Genomic DNA, 22,510 nt, shown 5'->3' with positions numbered 1-22,510 from the left:
AAGTTATTTATATAAAATTGCTCAAATCTCATCATACCAAATACTTAAAAGTTTTAAGACCAGTTCTGCTAGTATTCTTACTAAATTATTTAAAATCTACGTTTGCCCTAAACTTGAATACAATACCCCAATATGGTCACCCTATTTAAAAAAAGACATTAGGATTAAGTCTGTGCAGAGAAATTTTACTTATTTTGTTTGTAATAGATGCAACAGATCAAATACCACACACAAAGATAGAATGGTGAAACTCAGATTGGAGTCTTTAGAGTATAGAAGATGGCAGTTTGACTTGATAACACTTTTTAAAATTGTTAATGGTAAATATAAAGAATTTTTTAATCAGTTTTTTGTTTTTTCTCAGACGAATTATAATTTGAGAGGAAATGATAAAAAAATAAAATGTAAATATTATTTTAAGGCCATAGGGGGGAAAACCATGTTTTTTACAAGTTAAACTTATTTTCTGCTTTTTTTCTAATGTGTGTTAATATTTTTAAGACTCCATAAATCTGTTCTTAAATTTATTTGAGAGCAGTGAAACGCCGTTAGTTGAAATAAAGTTTTAGAACAAGAACATCTGTGGTATATATATATATATATATAAAGATAAATTAATCATAAAGAAAAAATAAAAGTTACCCACTGAGGGTAAGGGTTAGTAGTAAAAACAGTGATAGTAAAAATAAAAAATAAAAATAGCAAAAAATAAAAAATTATAAAAAACAAAAAATGACAAAAAAGTTACTGACCAAGGGTAAGGGTAAGTGATAGAAAAAATATATACCTAATAAAAACTATTGACAAAAAACAGTAAAATAAAAAGTTGTATCAAAATTACAAAAAAAAATTAAAAATATAGCAACCGAGGTTAAGGGTTATAGTGAAAGCAAAAAAATTCAAGTTAATGAAAATGAAAATAATAAAAAATGTTAACCTGTGCAAAAATGTCTTTGTGCAAAACTTACCCTCTGTGCATAAGTATCTCCTTGTGCTAAAGTGGTGCTTGTGCAAAGGAGTTGCCGTGCAAAAGTGTCCCCTTATGCAAGAGTAATACCCACTATTTTCCTTCACTGTATTTTGATCTTATTTACACTTTCTTTTAATTAAATTAAAAACTTTTATAATGTGGCCTGCAAAAGGCTTTTCACATTTTAAGTGGCCTAACAAGAACTTTTTTCAGGACATACAAAGTCAAATCCTCAAAAAAGGCTGCTGATGTATAAAGTATTACCTATTAAGGCCATAGGGGGGGTCCAACTTTTTTTTACAAAAAATAACTTTGGCTTTTATATGAAAGTTTTAAATACAAACTACAAGCCTGTTTTTATAGAATTCAAAAATATAATTTAACTTTTGAGATATTATATTTTTTGTAAAATGTTTCCGATACAAACGTATGGACTGCAAATTTTTTGGGGTCAATTTTCACAAAATTTAAAAATTCACTAAAATCCTATCTGCTCCTTCATTTTTTGACCTAGAGACTTCAAATTTTCAGGAAATGTTCCTTTTAATATTTTGAAGAATCTGAATGTTGGAATTTTTGAAATTTTGAAAAAATAAAAATTTTATCCACAAAAAACTAAAAAAAAGGGTAGTTTTTTGACAATAATTTTTTTTTACTCAACATTAAAAAAATTCCTACAATAAATCTCTTTCAAGTTTAATGATACACATTCTGTAAAAATTTAAGAAAGATTACTAAAAAAATGAAGGAGGAGATTGATTTTTAGTGAAATAGTCTTTTTTCGCATTTTTAGTTTTTGCCTTCCATAAGGAACCTATTGAACGCCCTTTCTTTGATCGCTTATATCTCAAAAGTTACTTTGAATTTTTTTAAGCGGTTAAAAGTGTCTGATAGCTCAGATTAAATTCTACAAAATAAGATCAAGTTGTAAAAATCAAAGTGGACCCCCCTATGGCCTTTTGGGCATAGGGGGTTCAACATTTTTTGTTTACTGTTGTTACTTGTTTTAAATTAAACAATTTAAAGTTCTCGACTTAAATGTCTTTAAGGAGATTTTTATCCAATATTCATTTTAACAGTTTATTACTAACCAAACAATGTTTCACTCCTATATAGGAGATCCTCAGTTGTTGTAAAAAGGTCTGAAAAAAAAATTCAACAAAATAAATGGAAGTAAAACAAAAATACAAAAACTATTGGTTTAACCAACACAAATAAACCTGAAATATACTTAACTGGAATAAAAATTAAATGCTTTTTTTTACTAAAAATGACATTGGATCTTATATGAAAGCAGAAAGTACAAACTACCAGCCAGTTTTTATAGAATTAATTTAATTTTTGAGATATTGTTATTTTTATAAAAAGTTCTCCATACAAACGTATAGACCGCAAATTTTTTGTGGTCATTTTTCTCAAAATTTAAAAATTACTAAAAACCTATCTTCTCCTTCATTTTTTGAGCTAGAGTCCTCAAACTTTCAGGAAACATTCCTTTAATAGTTTTCAAGACTTTTAAAGTTGGAATATTAAAAATATTAAAAAGTAAAAATTTTAGATAAAAAAACAAAAAATAGGAGGTTTTATATTTATGAAAAATTTTATTTTTTTAAATTATAAAAAAATTCCTGCGTTCAATCTTTTTTAAATTTAACAATACACTTTCTGTGAAAGTTTGAAGAAGATTTCTTAAAAAATGAAGTAGCAGATAGATTATTAGTAAAATGTTCTTTTTTTTGCGTTTTTAATATAAGCCTTCCATTAGGAAACTATTGAGGTCACCGACTTTGATCTCTTATACCTCAAAAAATATTTTGAATTTTTTCAAGCAGTTAAAAATGTTTGATAGCTCAGATAAAACTTTAAAAATTAAGATAAACTTGTAAAAATCAAGGTGGACCCCCCCCCTCCCCCCTATACCCTTATTTTTTTTCTTTACTTTTTTCTATTTTTGAATAAAATCTTTATTTTAATAATGAAAACTTTATATTTCAGTTCTGAGAACACCTACAAGTGAACACTAACAAAATATTTAAAATAAATAAATATTATTTTTAAATAAGTTTTCTAATAACACCAAAAAAGCATTAAGCAAAAGTAATCTAGAAAGCTAATACTAAAAAAAGCAGAATATTTTTTCCTGAAAAATGTTGTATATTTACTAAAAAAATATTTTGTTATAATCTTAGGCTAAACTGAACCAAATTTTTAATAAAAAATTTACAAATGTTACAACTTTCACACATTTTCAAATAAATCTTTATTTCAAATTCCTGAGATTTTGGATATATTTTTGTTTCTATTTGTTATAACTTAATTTAATTTTTGCTAGACAGTTTCAATTTTTTTTCATTTTTTTATTAGAAATTATTATTATTAGGGGTCCTAATGACGGCTTGGAAAGTCTTAGCTGAACGTTGCAAGATCAAAACCCATGGCCAACACAAAAATACAAATAATAAAAAATGACACTTTGAACATGCCTTAGTTTACATATTGACTCATAAGTTTTTTTTGGCTTAAATTAAAATACTATAAAATATGTATCTTATTTTTTGTTAACTTTAAACTACTATCTGCAAACTATACTTTTTTCTTGAACACCTAAAAGTTTTAATTGCTATTGTTTTAAATGGCAAATAGTTGTCAAAATTTAATGAGTAGATGGTCTTAAGGAAAATAGGTTTTTTTTTACACCAACAACATCTAAAGAAAATAGTTGTTTGGATCATAATAAGTTTTTAACATTAGGGGTTGGGAGTACAGCACATTTTTTGGTCATATTATAAAATTCATAAGAGAAGATATGGTTTGGACAAGGTTGAAGTTTAATAGACATCTAAAATCAAGAAACTATAACACATTCTCATTTTTTACTAATAGTCATTACTGCATTTTAAAAACGCCAGTAGCTACATTAGAGCAATGAAACTCTAGAACCTTGTTCCATGTGCATAGAACTATATACAAAACAAGATTTAACTTTCTACTTTAAAAAATAAAATAGTTACAAAAGCTCAAAAATGCCAAAAAAAAAATATGAAAAATAGAAAAAGCCTAGTAAACACACTTTAAAACCGCTCGTAGTCACATTAGAGCAACACTCAAGAACTTTGTTCTGTGTATTTTGAACTGTATACAAAAAAATTAATTTAAAGTAGAAAGTACTTCGTGATACTGTAACTATTTTTTAAAATAGAAAGTTAAGTTCTTTTTTTGTATGTAGTTCTACGCACATGGAACAAAGTTCTAGAGTTTCATAGCATTAATTTGACTAGGGGTGGTTTTAAAGTCTGGTAATGACTATAAGTGCAAAATGAGAATGTGTTATAGTTTCTTGAATTTAAATGTCTATAAAACTTCAGCCCCGTATGATTTGGATGTGTTTTTGCTTAATTAAGAAGAATCTTAAAAAAAAATTGCAGTAAAAAATACTGCTGCCCATAAAACTAATTTCAACCCCTAAAATCACAAATTTTTTTGATTTTCTGACTTTAATGAGTTATGATGAAGAATGTTTAATATCAGTTTAAAGTATTATATATTTAAATTAATTAAAATTTAATTTTTTAGTTTGTTTAAATGTTTCAATTTTCTAATTTAAATGCTTTTGATCAAAACCTATTTAGTTTTGAACTCATAGCAGTTTACTATTTTTGTGTTTACTTATATAAATGCTATTTATTACTTATTTGATTTTCTTAAATGAAGCAAAAACACATCCAAATAACATACCTTCACAAGTCCAGCAAACATCAAAGTCAGACAGATAATGGGAGCAAGAGCCTATTTTGTACTTGCTGAGTCAGCAAAAAATATTTTTCATGTTATTCTAAATTCTAATTATTAAAATTACATTTTATGATTTATCTTTAATAAATTTGGGATAAGGGTTAACATAATAAAAAATATTAAAAAAGCTTTTAAAAAATTAAGCTGGCTCAGCAAATAATCATTTAAATGGTTAATTTATGCAAATATTTGCAATTTTACTCTTTTTTTTTAGTTTATAATATTGTAGTATACAAAATTGTCCTGATTAAAAAGTTGGAAACATCAGACTACACAGTACTTGTAAATAAACAACAAGAAAAATGTGAATGTACATGATTTTAATGTGGAATTGAATTTGAAATTGAAATCTAGGGGAGGAGACAGTGTGGATCCCATGGTAGACTATGGTTTCCATGGTAAATATTGGCAGCAATGGGTTAAAAAAGAGTACATACCATTTTTAAACTTGAAAAAAAAATGTTTGTAGTTATTTGTTAGTTTTTTTTTTTTGTTTTTTTTTTTTCTTTACTGTTTTAAAGTTAGCTCAAAGTAGCAGTTACAAGTAAATGGTGTGCAGCTCAATGACCAAAAGGTCTTTCTCCACACCAATTCATTGACCTTAGTTGTGAGCATTCAAATTTTTCTTTCTTTCTTCTTTCTTGACATTTAAAGAGTTAAGAAACTCATAAACATAACAAAAGGATACTCTAACAAAAAAAATTAGAGTAAAAGTTATCAATTTCAAAATTTAACTATTCTAAGTTAATCTAATAATATACAAAAATTAAACGAGCCTTAATGGCCTAATACAGTATGAATGTGGTAAACCTGAAACTTTTGAAAAGCTGGTATCCTGTATTTTCGATAAAATCTGATACATAAAATAAAAATTCTATATAAAAAATTTATGTTTAATATCCCACACTGTTCAAAATTCAATATTTACAATAATAGTTTTTTTGTCCTTTAACATTATCTTTAAATTATCAAAATTTATGATTTATTGAACAAAAAAAAGACAATCTAGTAGTTTAGTTCTAGGATCTAGAGCATGAAAAACATTTTGGTTATCGAGTCGCACGTTAAAGATACCTTTAAACTTTTTTTACATGACACATGAAAACTAATAAACAATAATGTATATTAAAAGGTTTATAAAATTTTTAATTATTTTGAGTAGATTTTCTTCTATTAAAAAAAAAACTGTAAATTCCAATGAATGTTACAAACACGAAATTAACTTAATTTTTTTTATTTATTATTAAGTCTCAACTACATGTTTATATAATGTGAAGTTTATATAATAGTTTTTTAAAATTTTATTTTAATATTTCCAGTTTGTTTTTGTTAAAAGTTTACAAAGACTTAATTTAAACTAAAAAAAACAATAAAAAAAAGTTCACTTAAACTAAAATAATAAAAAAATTAATCTTTAAAGTTAAAGTACTTTATAGATTTTTTTTTTGTAACTATCTAAAATCAAGCCTGATTTTACACCTATAATTGGTAGATTAAAAAATTTGATAGGTTAAAACTTACATGTAATTTTCTTAACGTCTTACTGTTTTTAACTTACCTATCAATTTATTTTTAAACAAAATTCTTTTCAAATCAAACTTAATAAGCTTAAATAAAACTTAAATAATACACTTTAAAAGTTAATTTGTTTGAACTTAAGGTATTTAAGTTCAGCAGATTTAAAAATATTTATATAGTGCAACTTTGCTAAAAAAATTAGTTATCAAGCAGTACATAGCACACAAAAATTTCACAAAAATTTTAGCTGAGAACTATTAATTATTTATATTACAAAATTTTAATTGAAATTTTACTATACAAAAATTCAATTGATAGTAAACAATGCCAAGCTTGTAAAGTTTTATAAAACGCTGTTTTAGTTCTTGATGTTTACCTAATTAACTTTTTGATTGCCATATAATAAAAAATAAAAATCATTCTTAATTTTAGCTTTCCAACTAAATAAACTTTCATCGATTGCAAAAGAAAGTTTTAGGATTTTTTCTGATTCAGTTTTTTTTTTCTACTGAAAGTTGTTTTGTGAGGCTTTAATTGACTTAAAAAAAATAAAAAACTAATATGCTGAAGTTAATATTTTTTACTAAGCATTTAAATAAAGTATTTCAAACTTGATTATTATTTTTTTTATTTTCTTATTAACTAAGTGTTTATTCACCGTCTTTTAAATAGGTTTTTTTTTAAATTAATTAAAACTTATTTTTAATTAAATCATAATAAAATTAAAACTAGTTGTTCGCCCAAATAAAAAATTTCATTATAATTTTAAATTATAAGTATATTTTTCTAAACGAAAAAAAAAGAGCGCTCAAAATATTAGGTCATAGGACCAGATGCACGTAAAACCTTTCAGTTATCGGGTCGCACATCAACTGGATATTGTTTAACGTCTTGTACAGAAAAAATTATTTTGATTATAAAAAAATGTCGTTGCTACAAAGTTAAGTACATAAACAAACTAAAAATACTGTTGTCACTTATCGTTGGTCGGGAAGGTTATTATAAAATAATTAACTATCATATTACACACCAACACAATATTAATATAAAAGTTCCTATGAAAATGTTTATCAGCAATAAAGAGTTCTCGATTCAAAATGAATAACCCCGCTCATAACATAGTACAGCAAAAAATAATTGTATGGCATTTAAAAGGAATATTTGGAAAACACTGAGTCTATATTTAAATAGAGTCTAGATATAAAACAAGATTTTTACTTATGTTAACAAAAAGTATAAAAAAGAACTTGAATCAAAAAGTTTTAATTAAAAAGGCTATTTACTGTCTATCTTATTTGAAGTAGCACTACATCGTTATTTAAGTGATTTTTACTACTAAAAACATTCATTTTAACCTTAAATTTAGTTTTCCACTAGAAAGGAATAAAAAATATTTCAGTAAAACATACCTTCAAAACAATTTTAAATTGTTTTTGTTAAGTATTTAATCCTTTGCATTAATATCATCGTTTAGTATCAAACGTTGAATGACTGTAAGTATGTTAAGTATTTGGCATTAATAGTTTTGTTTTAATTATTTGAAAACTCTGACTGTATCAGGGTAGTTTTTAATAGTTGAGGCACTTTACATTCATACTGACTTTTTAATAAAAAACATGTTGTTATAGCTATTTATTACTGTTTTGATAGCTAATTTATATTTTTAGTTATAACAAACAAAAACTTTAAGATTGTTTTCATATAAAGATTACTGTATTGATACTTCTAATTAAAAGATTATTATTGAAAAAATACATATAATCAAATCATATTTGGCTCTGACAACAGGTTGTAAGCAATCTTTAAAATCTTTAAAAATCGTTGAAAACCTTTAAAAACTCAGGATTATTCATGCTTACCCAAGCAGACTTGTTAAATTTATTGACTTGAGCTAATTTTAATATTCATACTTAATCTCAAAGGTATATTTTTTTAACAATTATCATAAACATCTTTTTTGTTAAACACTTAAGTTATTAACTTGGTATTTTTAAGTATTTAAACTTGAATAACTGTTGTTTTATAATTTTACCTAAATCTATTTTATTTTCCTTTTCAATAAAGTTAGTCTAGCTTGTTGTAACTCAGACTAGTTTTTGGTAATTTATTCCTGATATTTTTGTCTTAACATGTTAAATACTTAGGATGATTAAAAGTGTATCTATATCTGATGTAAAAGAAAGTTTCACATAACACATTCTATTGTTAAAATTTTATTTTATGGTTTTTACTTTTTTAGATAAATTTTAGAATTTATTGACAAAGCATTAAACTAAATAAGTTCATGAAAATTATTATTTTCTGTTTTTTTCTGAAAATAAATTATTTTAAAAAGTTTTTGTTAATCAGTATTTTTCTTACTCATTTATTTAGGTATGTAAGTCAGAGTTGCCGAAGACTTAAAAACCTGGATAAATCTGGAACTTAGAACAAAAATCACTAAAAATCTGGAATACTAAATATAAGTCACTAAAAAGTCTTGAATTTTAAACAATTTGTACATGTTAAGTAATAAAACTTTAATTTGACATGAAAAATCTATCAAATAGTTTAAAAAAAGTCGACACCTTCAAATTTTTTTCAAAACCAAATTTAAAGTAACTTAAAAATATCTTTTGAATGTTGTTATACTACTTAACGCATTCTCTAACTTTGAACTTAGCTCTTAACTATAAACAGACCAAAAACGTGTACTTTAAAAAACCTGAAAAAATTTAGAAAACCTGGAAAAATTTCTCAAAAAAATTTGGCAACCCAGTAAAGAATATAATCTACTAAAGAAAATTTTTTAAAAGTATAAAATAATTTTGAAACTTTTTAAAATTATTTTGTTAAGTTAAGTAAGCCAAAACGGTAAGGAACGGATTATTAGTTAGCTAAGTTTGAAATTTATAATTTGAATTAATGACATATTGTGTTACTTAGGTTTTTCATAAGTTATAATAAGTATTTCGGCTAATATCCGAGAACGAGCATAAAGTTATTGTTATAGGAAAATTTATTAATTTTTCAAAAAACATAAAACTTTAATGTCAATTATTTTCCTTATCTTAAAAGCTATCTCAATTTTTTTTTTTTATTTTAGAGAACGCACCTTTGTCTTTAATTTAAAAAAAAAGTTATTTAATTTGGGGTTGGAATTATTTCATGGGGTCCCTCCAAAAATAAAGGTTTTTTTTCGTTTTTTTTCATCAAATGGTATTAGAACCAAAAATAAATATTTTTTTTAAAATTTTTTTTTTGATTTCCCTTAGTTTGCATGTTATAAAAACTCGTAAATAGTTATTTTATAAATAATGTTAATATCTTTTACGATTTGGCCCAAAATCAAAATGTAGTATATTACACTATCATTTGCCTTGGCCATTTCCTAGATAAAAAATTGATAAAAGTAAAAAAAAAGTTAATAAGAATGTGAATATACAACAAATTTAATTAAATTATTTTATTTTAATTTAGTTTGATGTAATTCACATTCTTATTAACTTTTTTTTTCCTTTTATCAATTTTTTATCTAGGAAATGGCCAAGGCAAATGATAGTGTAATATACTACATTTTGATTTTGGGCCAAATCGTAAAAGATATTAACATTATTTATAAAATAACTATTTACGAGTTTTTATAACATGCAAACTAAGGGAAATCTAAAAAAAAAATTAAAAAAAAAATATTTATTTTTGGTTCTAATACCATTTGATGAAAAAAAACGAAAAAAAACCTTTATTTTTGGAGGGACTCCATGAAATAATTCCAACCCCAAATTAAATAATTTTGTTTTTAAATTTAAAGCAAAGGTGCGTTCTCTAAAATAAAAAAAAAGATTTTAGATAGCTTTTAAGATAAGGAAAATAATTGACATTAAAGTTTTATGTTTTTTGAAAAATTAATAAATTTTCCTACAACAATAACTTTATGCTCGTTATCCGAGATCTGACTTCGATTTTACTATCGATTTTATTATTATTAAAGATTTAAAAAGAATAGAAATAGCTTAATTACATAATAACTTGTGTCAAACTGGAAAAATGAAAAGTCAGAAAAAGTTCATTTTTCACTTCATAATGCAAAATTTAAATGTTGTAACCTTGCTTGACATTAAAAAAAATAAATCAGTTTTAGTTTAAATTAAGTCAGTGTTTGCCAAAGTGGCCCCTTTGCGGCATGAAAGAAATTTATATTAAGGGGGGGGGGCAAGAAAAAAAAGTTCGATAACGCAACAAAATCTGTTTTATAATAGAATATAGGAAGAAATATGGATAAAAAGAAAAAATAACAAAGATGAAAACTAACCCAAGGACATTACAATGGGTGATAAACATGGGAAAAAGTATGTGAGTTAATTGGGCTATAAATTTTAGAGCGATTAAAAATATCTTACCAAACTTAATAATAGAATTATATAGAGACGATGGACTTATAGTTGTAGAAATGAAAAAAAGTTTCAATTTACTTAGCATAGAAATAAATTTATTTATAGAAAACCCCTCTAAATAGATTTACAGAAAAGAACTCAACAATATAAACAATTTAATTAAAAATCTAACCATCCATACAACAAATCCCAAAAATGATACAGGCCAGATTTTCTAAAAACTCAAATATCAAAAACCTGTTCAACAACATAAAAAAGACTATAATGATGTTTTAAAGAGAAATGGATACAATTATGAAATGAACTATACAAGAATGCAAAATAAAAAAAGATATAGAAAAAGAAAGACTATATGGTTCAATCCCCATATTGCAAATCTGTCTAAACAAACATAGTTAAAATATATTTTTAAAAGTAGTTTCTAAAAATAATAAAGAAATACTTTGGAAAAAATAGTAGTTAATAAAAAAAAACCTAAACAAAATAAAATTAAGATACAGCTGCATAACCAACATTGACTCAATAATAAAAAAAAACACAACAAAAAATTAAGAAACAACAATAAAATAACTGAAGATGAATAATGTAACTGCAGAAAGAAACAAACATGCCTCCTAGAAGGAGAAGAATGTAGGGCAGAAAATGTAATTTGCCAGTCAACAATAAAAACAGACAATTCATCAAAAATAAACGTTGGACTAATGGCCAATAAGCTAAAAAACTTACTGCAACACATAATATAACAATAAACAGCAAACCAAACCACAAAAACTACCTCCATCAATGAAAGAAAAACAAAATTGATTTTATAAATGAACTCTAGACTACTACAAAACTGTTGAATGAAAATTATTAAGTTAATAGAAGATCTATTTTATTCACTAAATGTACTTAAAATCATCACTTAAATCTGCAAGAGTCGCTGTTAGAAAAATGTTTATTTTTTTTTGTTTTAACTGTAAGCCGTAATAAAAATGTTCGATAAAAGTTAACGATTTTTTTTATGTTTTACAAGCTGTAAGTATAAAACTAAGTCAAAAACAAAAATTATTTTTCTTTTTTCAACTAAAAAAAGGATAAACTTTAGACTTAAAGCGATCAACTAAATTGAAACAAGGCAAGTTTATTTTCTTATCGAAAACAACATTTTTTGTTTTGTACAGCAACAAATGTGTATAGAATTTAAAAGACAGTTTAAAAGTTTTGACATAATTTTTTCAAGCTATTAAGACTTTTAAGAATATTTGAATTGTTTAATAAAACTAAAATGTTTTTAAAACAATTATAATTTTAGAAATATGATTTAATTTACAATTACTTTTTAATACTTTGATCATATAAACAAAATTGTCTTGCATTTAGTATTTTGTTATTTATTTCAAAGTTTACTTTTAAAAACTTTTCACTTGAAAAATTTTAAATAAAAATCTAAACATTTTTTCACCGAACTATAGAAAATTTTATCAAATATAAAACTTATTTTGTAAAAAGAAGAATTAGCTGTAACATATTTTGTTTTAAAATGATTAACTAAAATGTTCATAATTAGCTAGAATCACGCATGTTTGTTTTAAACAATTAGATTAAGTGTAAAATGTAAAGCATATAACTAAACTTAAAGAATTCTTTACAGCTTGATAATATAGGTTAATCTTAATGACTTATAAAACCAAAAAATCAAAAGCTTTTTATGTCAAATACATTATATCTAACGTTTTGTAGTATTTTAACAACCTTTATTTTATTTGTCGAAAAAATAGCAGCATTATAAACAGCAAATATTTAGTATCATTAAGATCAGTTTTAAGACAATAAGATCAAGCAAAACTTGTTTTTATCTTTTTAGTCTGAACACAAATACAAAAACAATAACTAATGGAAGAAAAATTAAATTAGATATATCAACTGTTTGACTATCACAACATTTACTGTATTTTTATTTGAGTTTTAAATGTCCTTCAGGTGTCATTACTGAGTTTGAGCGAACAATATGATAAGACTTTGATCGTACTAAAGTGGTATTAGACAACGATTTTAGTTTAGATTCACAAAAAGAAAAGATTTGTTGAACAAATTCTAACTTCGTTATTAAAATATACAAAGTTTTCTAACTTTATTCAAAATTCGCCACAGGTGATAAATTTATGAGAAAATATTATAATAAAATTTCACAAAAAAGAAATTGTTGTGAAAGTTTCTCTTAAAGTTTAACACAAAACTTAACTTTATCATCTTCTTTTACATGTTAATTTATTTTTCAAAAACTTCAATTTAAATATTCAACAGCTAATGTATTATAACTACATATAAATATATATGTAAGTAATGTAGGAGTAACTTTAACACTTTTTAAGTCAGTTTTAGTATGTTTACATCTAATAGTTTTAGAATTTGTTGAGTCAACACATTTTTAAAAATTACGACAACTACTTAAAGTAGAAATTATAAGAAAACTATAGATATTGCTCAAAACTATTCGGAAATACGAGTTATTATTCTTTGTACAATACATGATGTTGATTATGTATATATACTTTAGTATTGAATACGTTGGTAGTTTTTTTAAGTTGTAAAATATGCATAATCTCAACAACAATGGCATTTTTGAAATACCTTTATGTTCAGCTAAAAGTATTATATATCTACTTACGCTCTCTAATATTTAAAATTATTAAAACGCTCAAAAACATAAAAACTCCAAGTTGCACTTACTTTTATAATTGTTTTAATTTACACTTAGTTATCTTTAATTATGTATTAATTGAACTGTTTAAAAAGACAATACTGGACCTAATTAGCTTACAAAACAAGTTAAGTTTTTCAATTAAAACAACGACTACTCGTATTAAGCTCTTAGAATTTTCATTTAATAAAAAAAGAATTCAAACAAACTTTTAAAATAAGATAACAGTAAAGCTTTAATTTTAGTTGTAAAATCAGTTTTCTATATTTTAGATAAAAATTCTCTTTTTTATAATTTTTGCACCTACATGATTGTCAAACAAATGTTGCCCAATTGCCGAGAAGTATCGGTGATTGGGCAACATTTGTTGGAAAATCATGTGTGTGCAAAAAATTATAAAAAATAGAACTTTTCAGTTTTATTTAGAGCGGAGGACTATTTTCAGCTACATATTCTGAAAGCCTTATGTATTTAATCTTTAAGGCCCAGTTTATGTAGCAGAATAAGTTCGTATACCAAACTAGGCTTTTTAAAACTTTATATAAAGTAATTTTAAAGTAACTAATTTCTCGTGAAACTTTTTTTTTTATATACAGTTTTATTTTCATTTAAATCGCTTGTTTTTTTTTTAGTTTAATTCCAATGCAACGAGTTTTATTAGTACAGCAAAGTTCTACAGCATAAGCACCCAGTAAGTTTTTTAACTCGACCATTACGTAACTTTATATTTTAAACTTTAACTACAGTATAATCTTATTTCAATTACAATTATTCAGTTTAATTTAGTAAGATACAATTTTTGATAAGACTTACTACGAAAGATCTCAAATAAAACAAAGGAAAAAATGAAACGTTTTTTGTCATATTTAAAAAAAAAAAATTTACTTTAACCCTAGATTTAGTTTTCAACTAGAAAGGGACAAAAATATCTCTACTTTAAACAACTTCACGAAATTTTTAGAAAACAATATGTTTTTGCTAAATATGTAGTCCTGAATATGACGTTCTGGTGTATGACTCGATAACCAAAAGGTTTTTTCGTGCACCAGGTCCTTGGACTAAACTTATTGGGTGTTTTTGTCGTTCAATAAACAATATATATATTAAGTCTTTAGGTCATAAGTATCTTTGATTAGTATCAAACCTGAACAACTATAAATATGTTTAGTATTTGGCATTAATACTTTTGTTTTAATTATTTCAAAGCTCAGGTTGTCTCATGGTAGTTTGTCTAACATAACTTAGGCTTTTAACATCGATACTTACTTTTTGTAAAAAATTATTAATTATTTTTTCAATTCCTACTATAACACAGCAGAAAACCAAGCTTTTTTTTTTGCTAGACATATGATATTTTAGTTAAACTATTTTAATATAAACTGCACTCTATTTCGTTGTGAATAATGTATTTATTACTATTTTTATAGCTATTTATAACTGATTTAACAACTAATTTAATTTTTTTAGTTCTAAGAAACAAAACTTTAAGATTGTTTTTATATAAAGATTACTGTATTGATGCTTCTAATCAAAAATTTATCATTAAAAATATATACCCAGTTAGGCTCAGGGTTGCTGGTTAAAAATGTTTAAAATCTCAGGCTGATTCATGCTTGCTCAAGCAGACTTGTTTTTCTATTGACTCAAAGTAGTTTGGATACTTCTACTAAATCTCAGGTATATTTCTAACTAAATATTATAATTTATTTTTTGTTTAATACTTTCGTTATTCACTTGGTATTTTTAGGTATTCAAACTTGAATGACTGATGTTTTATAATTTTAACTAAATTTATTTTATTTACCTTTTCAATAAAGTTAGTCTAGCTTGTTGTAACTCAGACTAGTTTTTGGTAACTTATTCCTGATATTTTTGTCTTAAAATGTTAAATACTTAGGCTGATTAAAAGTGTATCTATATCTGATCTTAAAAAAAGTTTCATAACACATTCTGTAGTTAAAATTTTAATTTATGGTTTTTACTTTTTTTGGTAATTTTAAAATTTATTGATGCAGTATTTAATTAGTTGAGTACATACAAATTATTACTTTCTGTTTACATTTATTTAGGTATGTAAGTCAGGATTGCCGAAAAACTTGGATAGACATGGAACTTTGAACAAAAACCTTTAAAAATCTGGAATATCAAGTATAAGTCACTAAAAAATCTAGAATTCTAAACAACTTCTACATGTTAAGAAGTAAAACTTTAATTTGACACAAAAATCTACCAAATAGTGTTTTTTTTAGTCCCATCAAATTTTTTTAACCAAATTTAAAGTAACTTTAAAATATTTTTTGAATGTTGTTATACTACTAAGCACAGTCTCTAACCTTGAACTTTGCTCTAAACTAAAAATAGACTAAAAACGTGTACTTTTAACAACCTGAAAGAAATTTAGAAACCCTGGAAAAAATTCTCAAAAAAAAAATGGCAACACTTAAAAAGTTATAATCGTCTTAAGAAAATTTTTTAAGTATAAAATCATATATTAGACTTTTTTGAGTTATTTTGTGAAGTCAAATAGTAAGTTTAAATGAGTTATTAGGCAATTTTCTGACACGTAAATTAAATTTACTGGATTTAAATTGAACAAAAAAATGATGACTAGTCAAATCGGTAAGATAAAGATTATAAGATTTCAAAGTTAGAAATTGCTAATTTGAATTAATGACATATTGTGATACTTAGGTTTTTCATAAGTTATAATGAGCATTTCGGGTAATATCCGAGATCTTACTTCGAATGAAACAACCGTAAAAGTCCGACTAAATGATGAAAAGGACGTTGTTGAAATTATGAAGCACAAGCTGATAGAAAGTTCTTCATACTTTGAAAACATTCTCAGCTCGAAATTTAATGATCACAAGAAAGGAATTGTTGAATCAAATATCAAGCCAACAATGATACTTTCAAAAGTGTCATGCATTTTGTTAGTACCGGTCATTTATATTTAGATGATAAAAACTTTTTAGGAATTCTAGGTATCGCAGGCTACTTACAAATGGAAAAATTGCTAAAGTTTTGCCTCAATCAATTCACATCAAGCTTGAGTCGCAGTAATGTTGAATCAAAATATGATATGTTAAATAAAACAAATATCCATGTTGATGAATATAAACAGAGCTGTTTAAAATTTATTAAAGATATTTTCTGTGGCCTATACTTTATACAAAAGGAACCAAATGAACCTGTCAGAACGAGTTTAAACTTTTTGTCTTTCGATAACAACACATTTCGAAATATTTCTTGTTACCATCATAATATATCAGTTAATCTAAATGTCTACAACTTTTATAACACTTTAGTAGTTTACCCGGCAAGATCACGACCCTTAGCAAGTGAAAGCACAATGTTGTATGATAAAACCATGATACTGTATGATCTTATAACAGAGAAAACTAAAGAAGTAGCTCTTAGTTTTGAATTTGCTTCCATAAACTGTTCCAATGAAAAGAAACTTTTTGTTGTCAGCGTTCTAATTAATACTTCAGAAAAGAAGTCTTTCTCTATAGCAGGGTTTCCCAAAGTGGGCGATATCGCCCCCCTGGGGGCGATTTTAGTTATTCGGGGGGCGATAATTAGTAAGGGGGCGAAAGGGTGGGCGATAACTAGTAAGGGGGCGAAAAGGGGGCGATTTTAAAATTTTGGGCCGTCATAAGATTTTTACTTTTTTTTTGCTTTTTTTTTAATTTTAGCTTGCTGTTAATTATTTGACCCTAAGGTAAAACTTAAACAAAAAAGTTTATTTTATTTATGTAAAAAATAGAAAAAATAAACAATAGAGTGCTTATGACTCCTACTTTCAAGTAAATACTATATTTTCATTCATATATTTCCTTATTTAACAGTTACATAGATCATAGACGATTGGAATTTCTCTCACTGTTTTATAACCTGACATATATGTTATTTGGGATCATAAATGGTTTGTAAAAATCTATGTTATTTATTATTAACTATCACTTCATGATATTTCCAGTTGTTTTTTAAAAAGTAACTAAGTTAGACAAAGATATAAAACTATATAGGGTTGCCAATTTACCTAGAAACCTGGAATTTGACAATTTAGGCAAAAAAAAAATCTGAAAAAAATCTGGAATTTTAAACAATTTTAACATATTAAGTAATAAAATTTAGATTTGACACAAAAAAGCTATTATATAGATAAATATATGGATCCCTTTGAGGCAGATACTTTTGAAGTAAACAACTTGTAGGAAACCTTTTCAGACTTACAAACTGACCTTGAACTTAAAGTAAGTTCTTCCAAAGAACTAAATGAAAGCTTTTGGACTCAACAAAAACTAAGGCAAAAGTATCCAATCATTTGAGAGGAATTTAGATTGTTGTTTATAGCTTTTCTTCTCGCTATGTTGTTGAGAAAGCTTTCAGTTCAGTTATCAACATCTTGAGCAGAAGATTTAATTTAGATATTTATAAGGAGGTAAATTAAGGCTCTATCTTAGTGATTAAGAATCAGATTAGAAAAACTTGCAAGCAGTCATGAACCTCATCTTATTAGACTTCAGTAACACATTATATTAGACTTCAGTAACAGACATTAATTTATGAAAGTTCTTTAATTTTATTTGATCTTTTGAAATATTTCTTATTTAACCTGGTTTGTATTTTATTTGAGTAGTCTTTTTATAATAACAACTTTATGAAGCTATTTATTCTACAACAGGTTTGCATAATGCCTAATAAATATTAATTACGGTAAACTTCCTCTTGAGTTCGCACTTTTTACCCAAAAAAAAGTGAAAATTTATATTTTCTTAAATTTAACTAAAGTATAGTCTATGACTAACTAAATATTAACAAAACAAAATATATATAATATTTAAGATCTTTTTTTCTTTTAATGAGAGTTAGTTTTATGTTTTAGTGGATTTCATGTTTATTCATAATATTATTGCATATAACATATTGAAATTTGTCATTTTAAAAAAAAAATATGGTAATAATTTTTTGAGTTTGCACTTTTTGATTTTTTCAAAGTGCGAATTCAAGCGGAAGTCTACTATATTTATTAAATGGTTTATGTTTTAAAGTTGTTAATAGTTTTATTTTGACCTGGTTAATTTTTTAGTTCATATTCGTCGTTTTACATTACACTAAAAGTTTTTATAGCATAGTGATTAAAATGTTTGTTTGAAAGACCTTTATTTGACAGGTTTTTGTTATTACTTGTTTAATCTGTATATAACTTATATCACTATATAACTATTATCTGATTGTAAAATTTTGATAACCATTAAATTATTTATTTCTAAAAAGAATTTTTTGGTTTTAAAAGAGTAAAAATTTGAGGTCTCTATTTGAAATTACTTCTACTTTTTCATTTAAAAGTTTCTTAAACTCAATTATTTTATTTTCTTATTTGATTTATTATTGTTAAAAAATATATTATTATATAAGGAGTTTTAAACTATTAATACAACTGTTTTTTGTTTTATCTTAATTCAATATATATTAGCAAATAGAATATACTTAGTTTATTTTAATACTTCAACACTACCTTTTAGTTTTTCACTATTTTCCTCTTTGAATTATTATAGGCTAATAGCTAGAAAAAAAAAAATTTAAACAGAATTAAATAAGACATCAAAAAGACTGCTACAGTTACAAAACAAAATTTTAACCTAGTTAAAAGTTTTTTTTAATTGATTACTTTCTCTTCACAGAATTAACTGTAAAAAATTGGATTTTTTTTTAGAATTTAAATGAAGAAAAAAAATTGTTAGAACTAAGGTTTAGTTCCCTAAAGATTATTCTAAGTCAAATACTATTTCATGGAATTCTACTACGAAACAAGTAGTCTAAAAAGTTTAAAATTAAATTTTAACTTTACAACTAACTTGCTTACAATATATCTTAGCATTATAATCCAGTGCTTCTGAAATGGGGTTCCGCGGAACCCTAGGGTTCCGCGACGCTTCTCAGGGGTTCCGCGAAGCTTTTCGATTTAAAAAAAATTTTGAAAGAAAAAAAACATAAATCATAAAACTTCAAAAAAAATAGAGCACATAAAATGGCAAACATATATAGTTATAGCATTCATTGATCTGCTTAGTGTGTATCTAGCGGTAGGACTTTTAATAGGTATTCATTATTAATAGGTGTCCTGGTTGCGCAAATTTTTGCAAATTTTTTTCGAATTTCTATTTTTAGTGAATTCATGAAAATACTGGTATTATCACTAAAGCAAACAATGAAGAAGCAATCAAAACAAATTCTAAATGTTTACACAATATAACTAAACAAAAAATCTTTATCAGAAACTTATTTCTGGTATATTATATTGTTTCGAATGCTGTAAAAATGTTTAAAAAGATGTCTATTAGCTTGAATTAAAATCTAATATGTATAAAAGCTTATTTTTTACTTAAAAAATTTTACTATAATTTAAAAAAAAATCTGGCCAGGCCTATAAAATTTTAACAGAAGTTGAAATTGAAAAAGTTTTTTTTAGATTTACATGATAAAAAATGTCCATTATTATTTTTTACAAAAAATAACATTGATTCTTATATGAAAGCTTCAAGTATAAACTACATGCCAGTTTTTATAGAATTTAAAAATTTCATTTAAGTTTTGAGATATTGTAATTTTTGTAAAAAGTTTCCAACACAAACCTATGGACCGTACATTTTTCAAAGTCAATTTTCTCGGAAATTTAAAAATGTGTTTATGAGCATTTACGTTGTTTATTAAGGTTTACTTTTTCTTCCTTGGTCAAAACCAACTTTTAAAAATTCGATATTTTAAGTTTTATAATCAGTATTAGAAGTATTCTTATTTTGAAATAACTAAATGGAATGTTTTACTTTTTTCAAACTTATTTTACATACTATTTTAGTATGGATAGATTTTAAAAAAGAAAGTATGACGATAGTGAAGATGTTGGTAGTAGTTCATGTAAAGGTAAAATTAGAAAATTAAATGATGAGTATATGCAGTATGGTTTTGTGGTGTTTGAAAGTTGACGAGAATAGAATGGTCAATGTGTTGAGGTTGGTTGTAATAAAGTGTTGGCAAATTCATCATTAGCACCAGCAAAACTGAGAAGACACCAAGATGCATTCCATAAGGACAGTAAGTCTAAAAAATTTGACTATTTTAAAAAGAAGGAGCATTGAGAATTGGGATATGCAAGAAGACTTTCACTATTTCTAAAAAGTTTGCCCTTCCTTTTACTATTGATCTGTGCGAGGATGTTGTATCAAAAGTAGTTGTTAAAAAACTTAGAACAGTTCCTCTGTCTAATGACACCATCCAATCCAGGGTCATGGAGATGGCTTACATGCATACAGAGCATCAACTACTGGAGAAATTAAAAGCCAGTCTATTTTATCTGTGCAACTAGACAAATCTACTGACGTAAGCGGCAAAGCCTTGTTCAGGGTTCGTGCGCGTCAGGCTAAATCAGGCTAAGTCAGGCTAAATCAGTTTTTTTGAAATAAGTTGAAAAACGTCAGGCTAAATCAGTTTTTTTATTTAAAAATTTGAGAATCTCAGTTTTTCTCAGTTGAAGTGCTTAAAATTTTTGATTAAAAAGAATTGAGAGATATTTATAAGATCAAATTAAGATGTGAATTTATTTCTAAATAATGATTTAGTTATTTAAGACAAAATCAGTCAGTATTTGTATAAATAAATGCTTAAAACCTTTTATTTAATCTCTAAAAATTTTTTAAGAATCTTCATTATTTAGTTTTGAGTAGATTATATACTTCATAATTATGAAAATTCATAAAAAAAATACAGTTTAAACATTAGAGTTTAGTTCAACAACTTAGCTGTTGTTTGAATTTCAATACTCGTGTAAGCTTTTCATTTAAATTTTATTAAAACACGACAATGCACGTCGTTTTAATATAAATCTTCTGGTTATAATGTTTTTACTTAGTGCTTAATTAAATTGAACAATTGTGTTCAGTAATATATATTAAGTTTTTACGCTAGTATTAGATATAACACTTATTTTAAAACTTATCACTGAATTTGTTATGTTAAGGGCATAAGGGGTCAATCACCTTTTTACAATTTAGTTTTTATTGAGTTGTAACTAAGATATGAGTTGCTTTTTGCAGATTATTAAAGCTCAAAATGTTTTTGAGATAAAGCTAGTTGAAGTTGGAGACTACAATAGTACTAATTAAGACCCACAATATCTAAAATGACTTCTAAAGGAGGTTTTCCTTACTTTGAAAAAATGTCAGGCTAAATTGGTCCCAGTCAGGCTAAATGAAAAAAATTTCGCGCACGAACCCTGCTTGTTACTTGTATATTTTTTAGATATTGTGGGCAGGAAAGATTCAACAAAGATATATTATTTTGTGGAGAATTACCCACAAAAACAACTTCTGTTAGAGTAATGAAATGTGTCGAAAATTATTTCATCAGCAAGGGTTTAAAGTGGAATGAATGTGTCGACATTTGTACTGACAGTGCAGCGTCTATGACTGGGTCCAACAATGTTGTAGTGAGGAAAATGAAGGATAAAGCAGTTGAAGCTAAATGGATACATTGTTTTTTACATAGAGAAAATTTGGCAACAAAACATCTTCCTTCTTGTTTACAAGAAGTTCTCTCAGCGTCGATTAAAACTGTTAATTTTATAAAGAAAAGTGACACAAAGACCAGATGTTTCAAAGACCTATGTGAAAGTTTAGATGCTGACCATCTGCTACTTCTTTTTCACAACGAAGTTCGCTGGCTGTTGAAGGGGTGGACACTGGTTCGTCTTGTTGAATTAAAGAAGCAGGTGTTCACCTTTCTTAAAGATGAAGGCTCAGAATTAGTGAAGTTCTTTAAAGATGATGTTTTTTTGGCCAGGCTAATTTATCCCACTGATGTTATCAAGAATTAAACGCTTTGAACGTATGCATGCAAGGGAAGCAAAATTCCATTTTTGTCATGACAGACAAGATTAAGGTGTTTAAAAATAGAATTAACTTTTGGAAGAAAAAGGTTAACAATCGTAATTTTGCGATGTTTCACCGGTTTGATGAGGCCCATGAAAAATGCATAGAATTCAACTTCTCTGACGAAATATACAACCACATTGATCTTTTGTCTATAAAGTTTAAACATTTTTCCCTGAAGATGTTCGCATCGGAAATTTATGGATTTTGAATCCTTTTATGTGTGATATTGCTTCAGAAG

At 25.4% G+C, this 22,510-nt stretch overlaps 2 protein-coding genes across 3 annotated transcripts in view; one reads left to right on the top strand and one right to left on the bottom strand.

The window, feature by feature from the left end:
- The window catches only part of LOC145843407 (nucleoprotein TPR-like), a 32,704-nt gene extending 31,636 nt beyond the window's left edge, over positions 1–1,068 (bottom strand). For both annotated transcript variants that reach the window (XM_082950884.1, XM_082950885.1), the window contains exon 1: positions 969–1,068. The gene's annotated coding sequence lies outside the window, so the exon portion shown is untranslated. The remainder of the gene's footprint in view (positions 1–968) is intronic.
- A 20,651-nt stretch (positions 1,069–21,719) lies between these two features.
- LOC145842830 (protein FAM200A-like) lies at positions 21,720–22,214 on the top strand. The gene has a single exon (XM_082950311.1). The coding sequence runs from the start codon at positions 21,720–21,722 to the stop codon at positions 22,212–22,214; it is 495 nt and encodes a 164-aa protein (XP_082806437.1).
- The last annotated feature ends 296 nt before the right edge of the window (positions 22,215–22,510 follow it).

Source organism: Thalia democratica, chromosome 8 (genome assembly GCF_965202585.1).
Source record: "Thalia democratica chromosome 8, ktThaDemo2.hap1.1, whole genome shotgun sequence".
In the NCBI taxonomy this organism is placed as follows: domain Eukaryota; kingdom Metazoa; phylum Chordata; class Thaliacea; order Salpida; family Salpidae; genus Thalia; species Thalia democratica.
Note: the sequence above shows the minus strand (reverse complement) of the source record. Positions and strands in the feature narration are given on the sequence as shown.

Bases quoted from the DNA above. Each gene is read 5' to 3' on its own strand.
- LOC145842830 (XM_082950311.1), top strand. From the start codon at position 21,720: ATGAAATGTGTCGAAAATTATTTCATCAGCAAGGGTTTAAAGTGGAAT.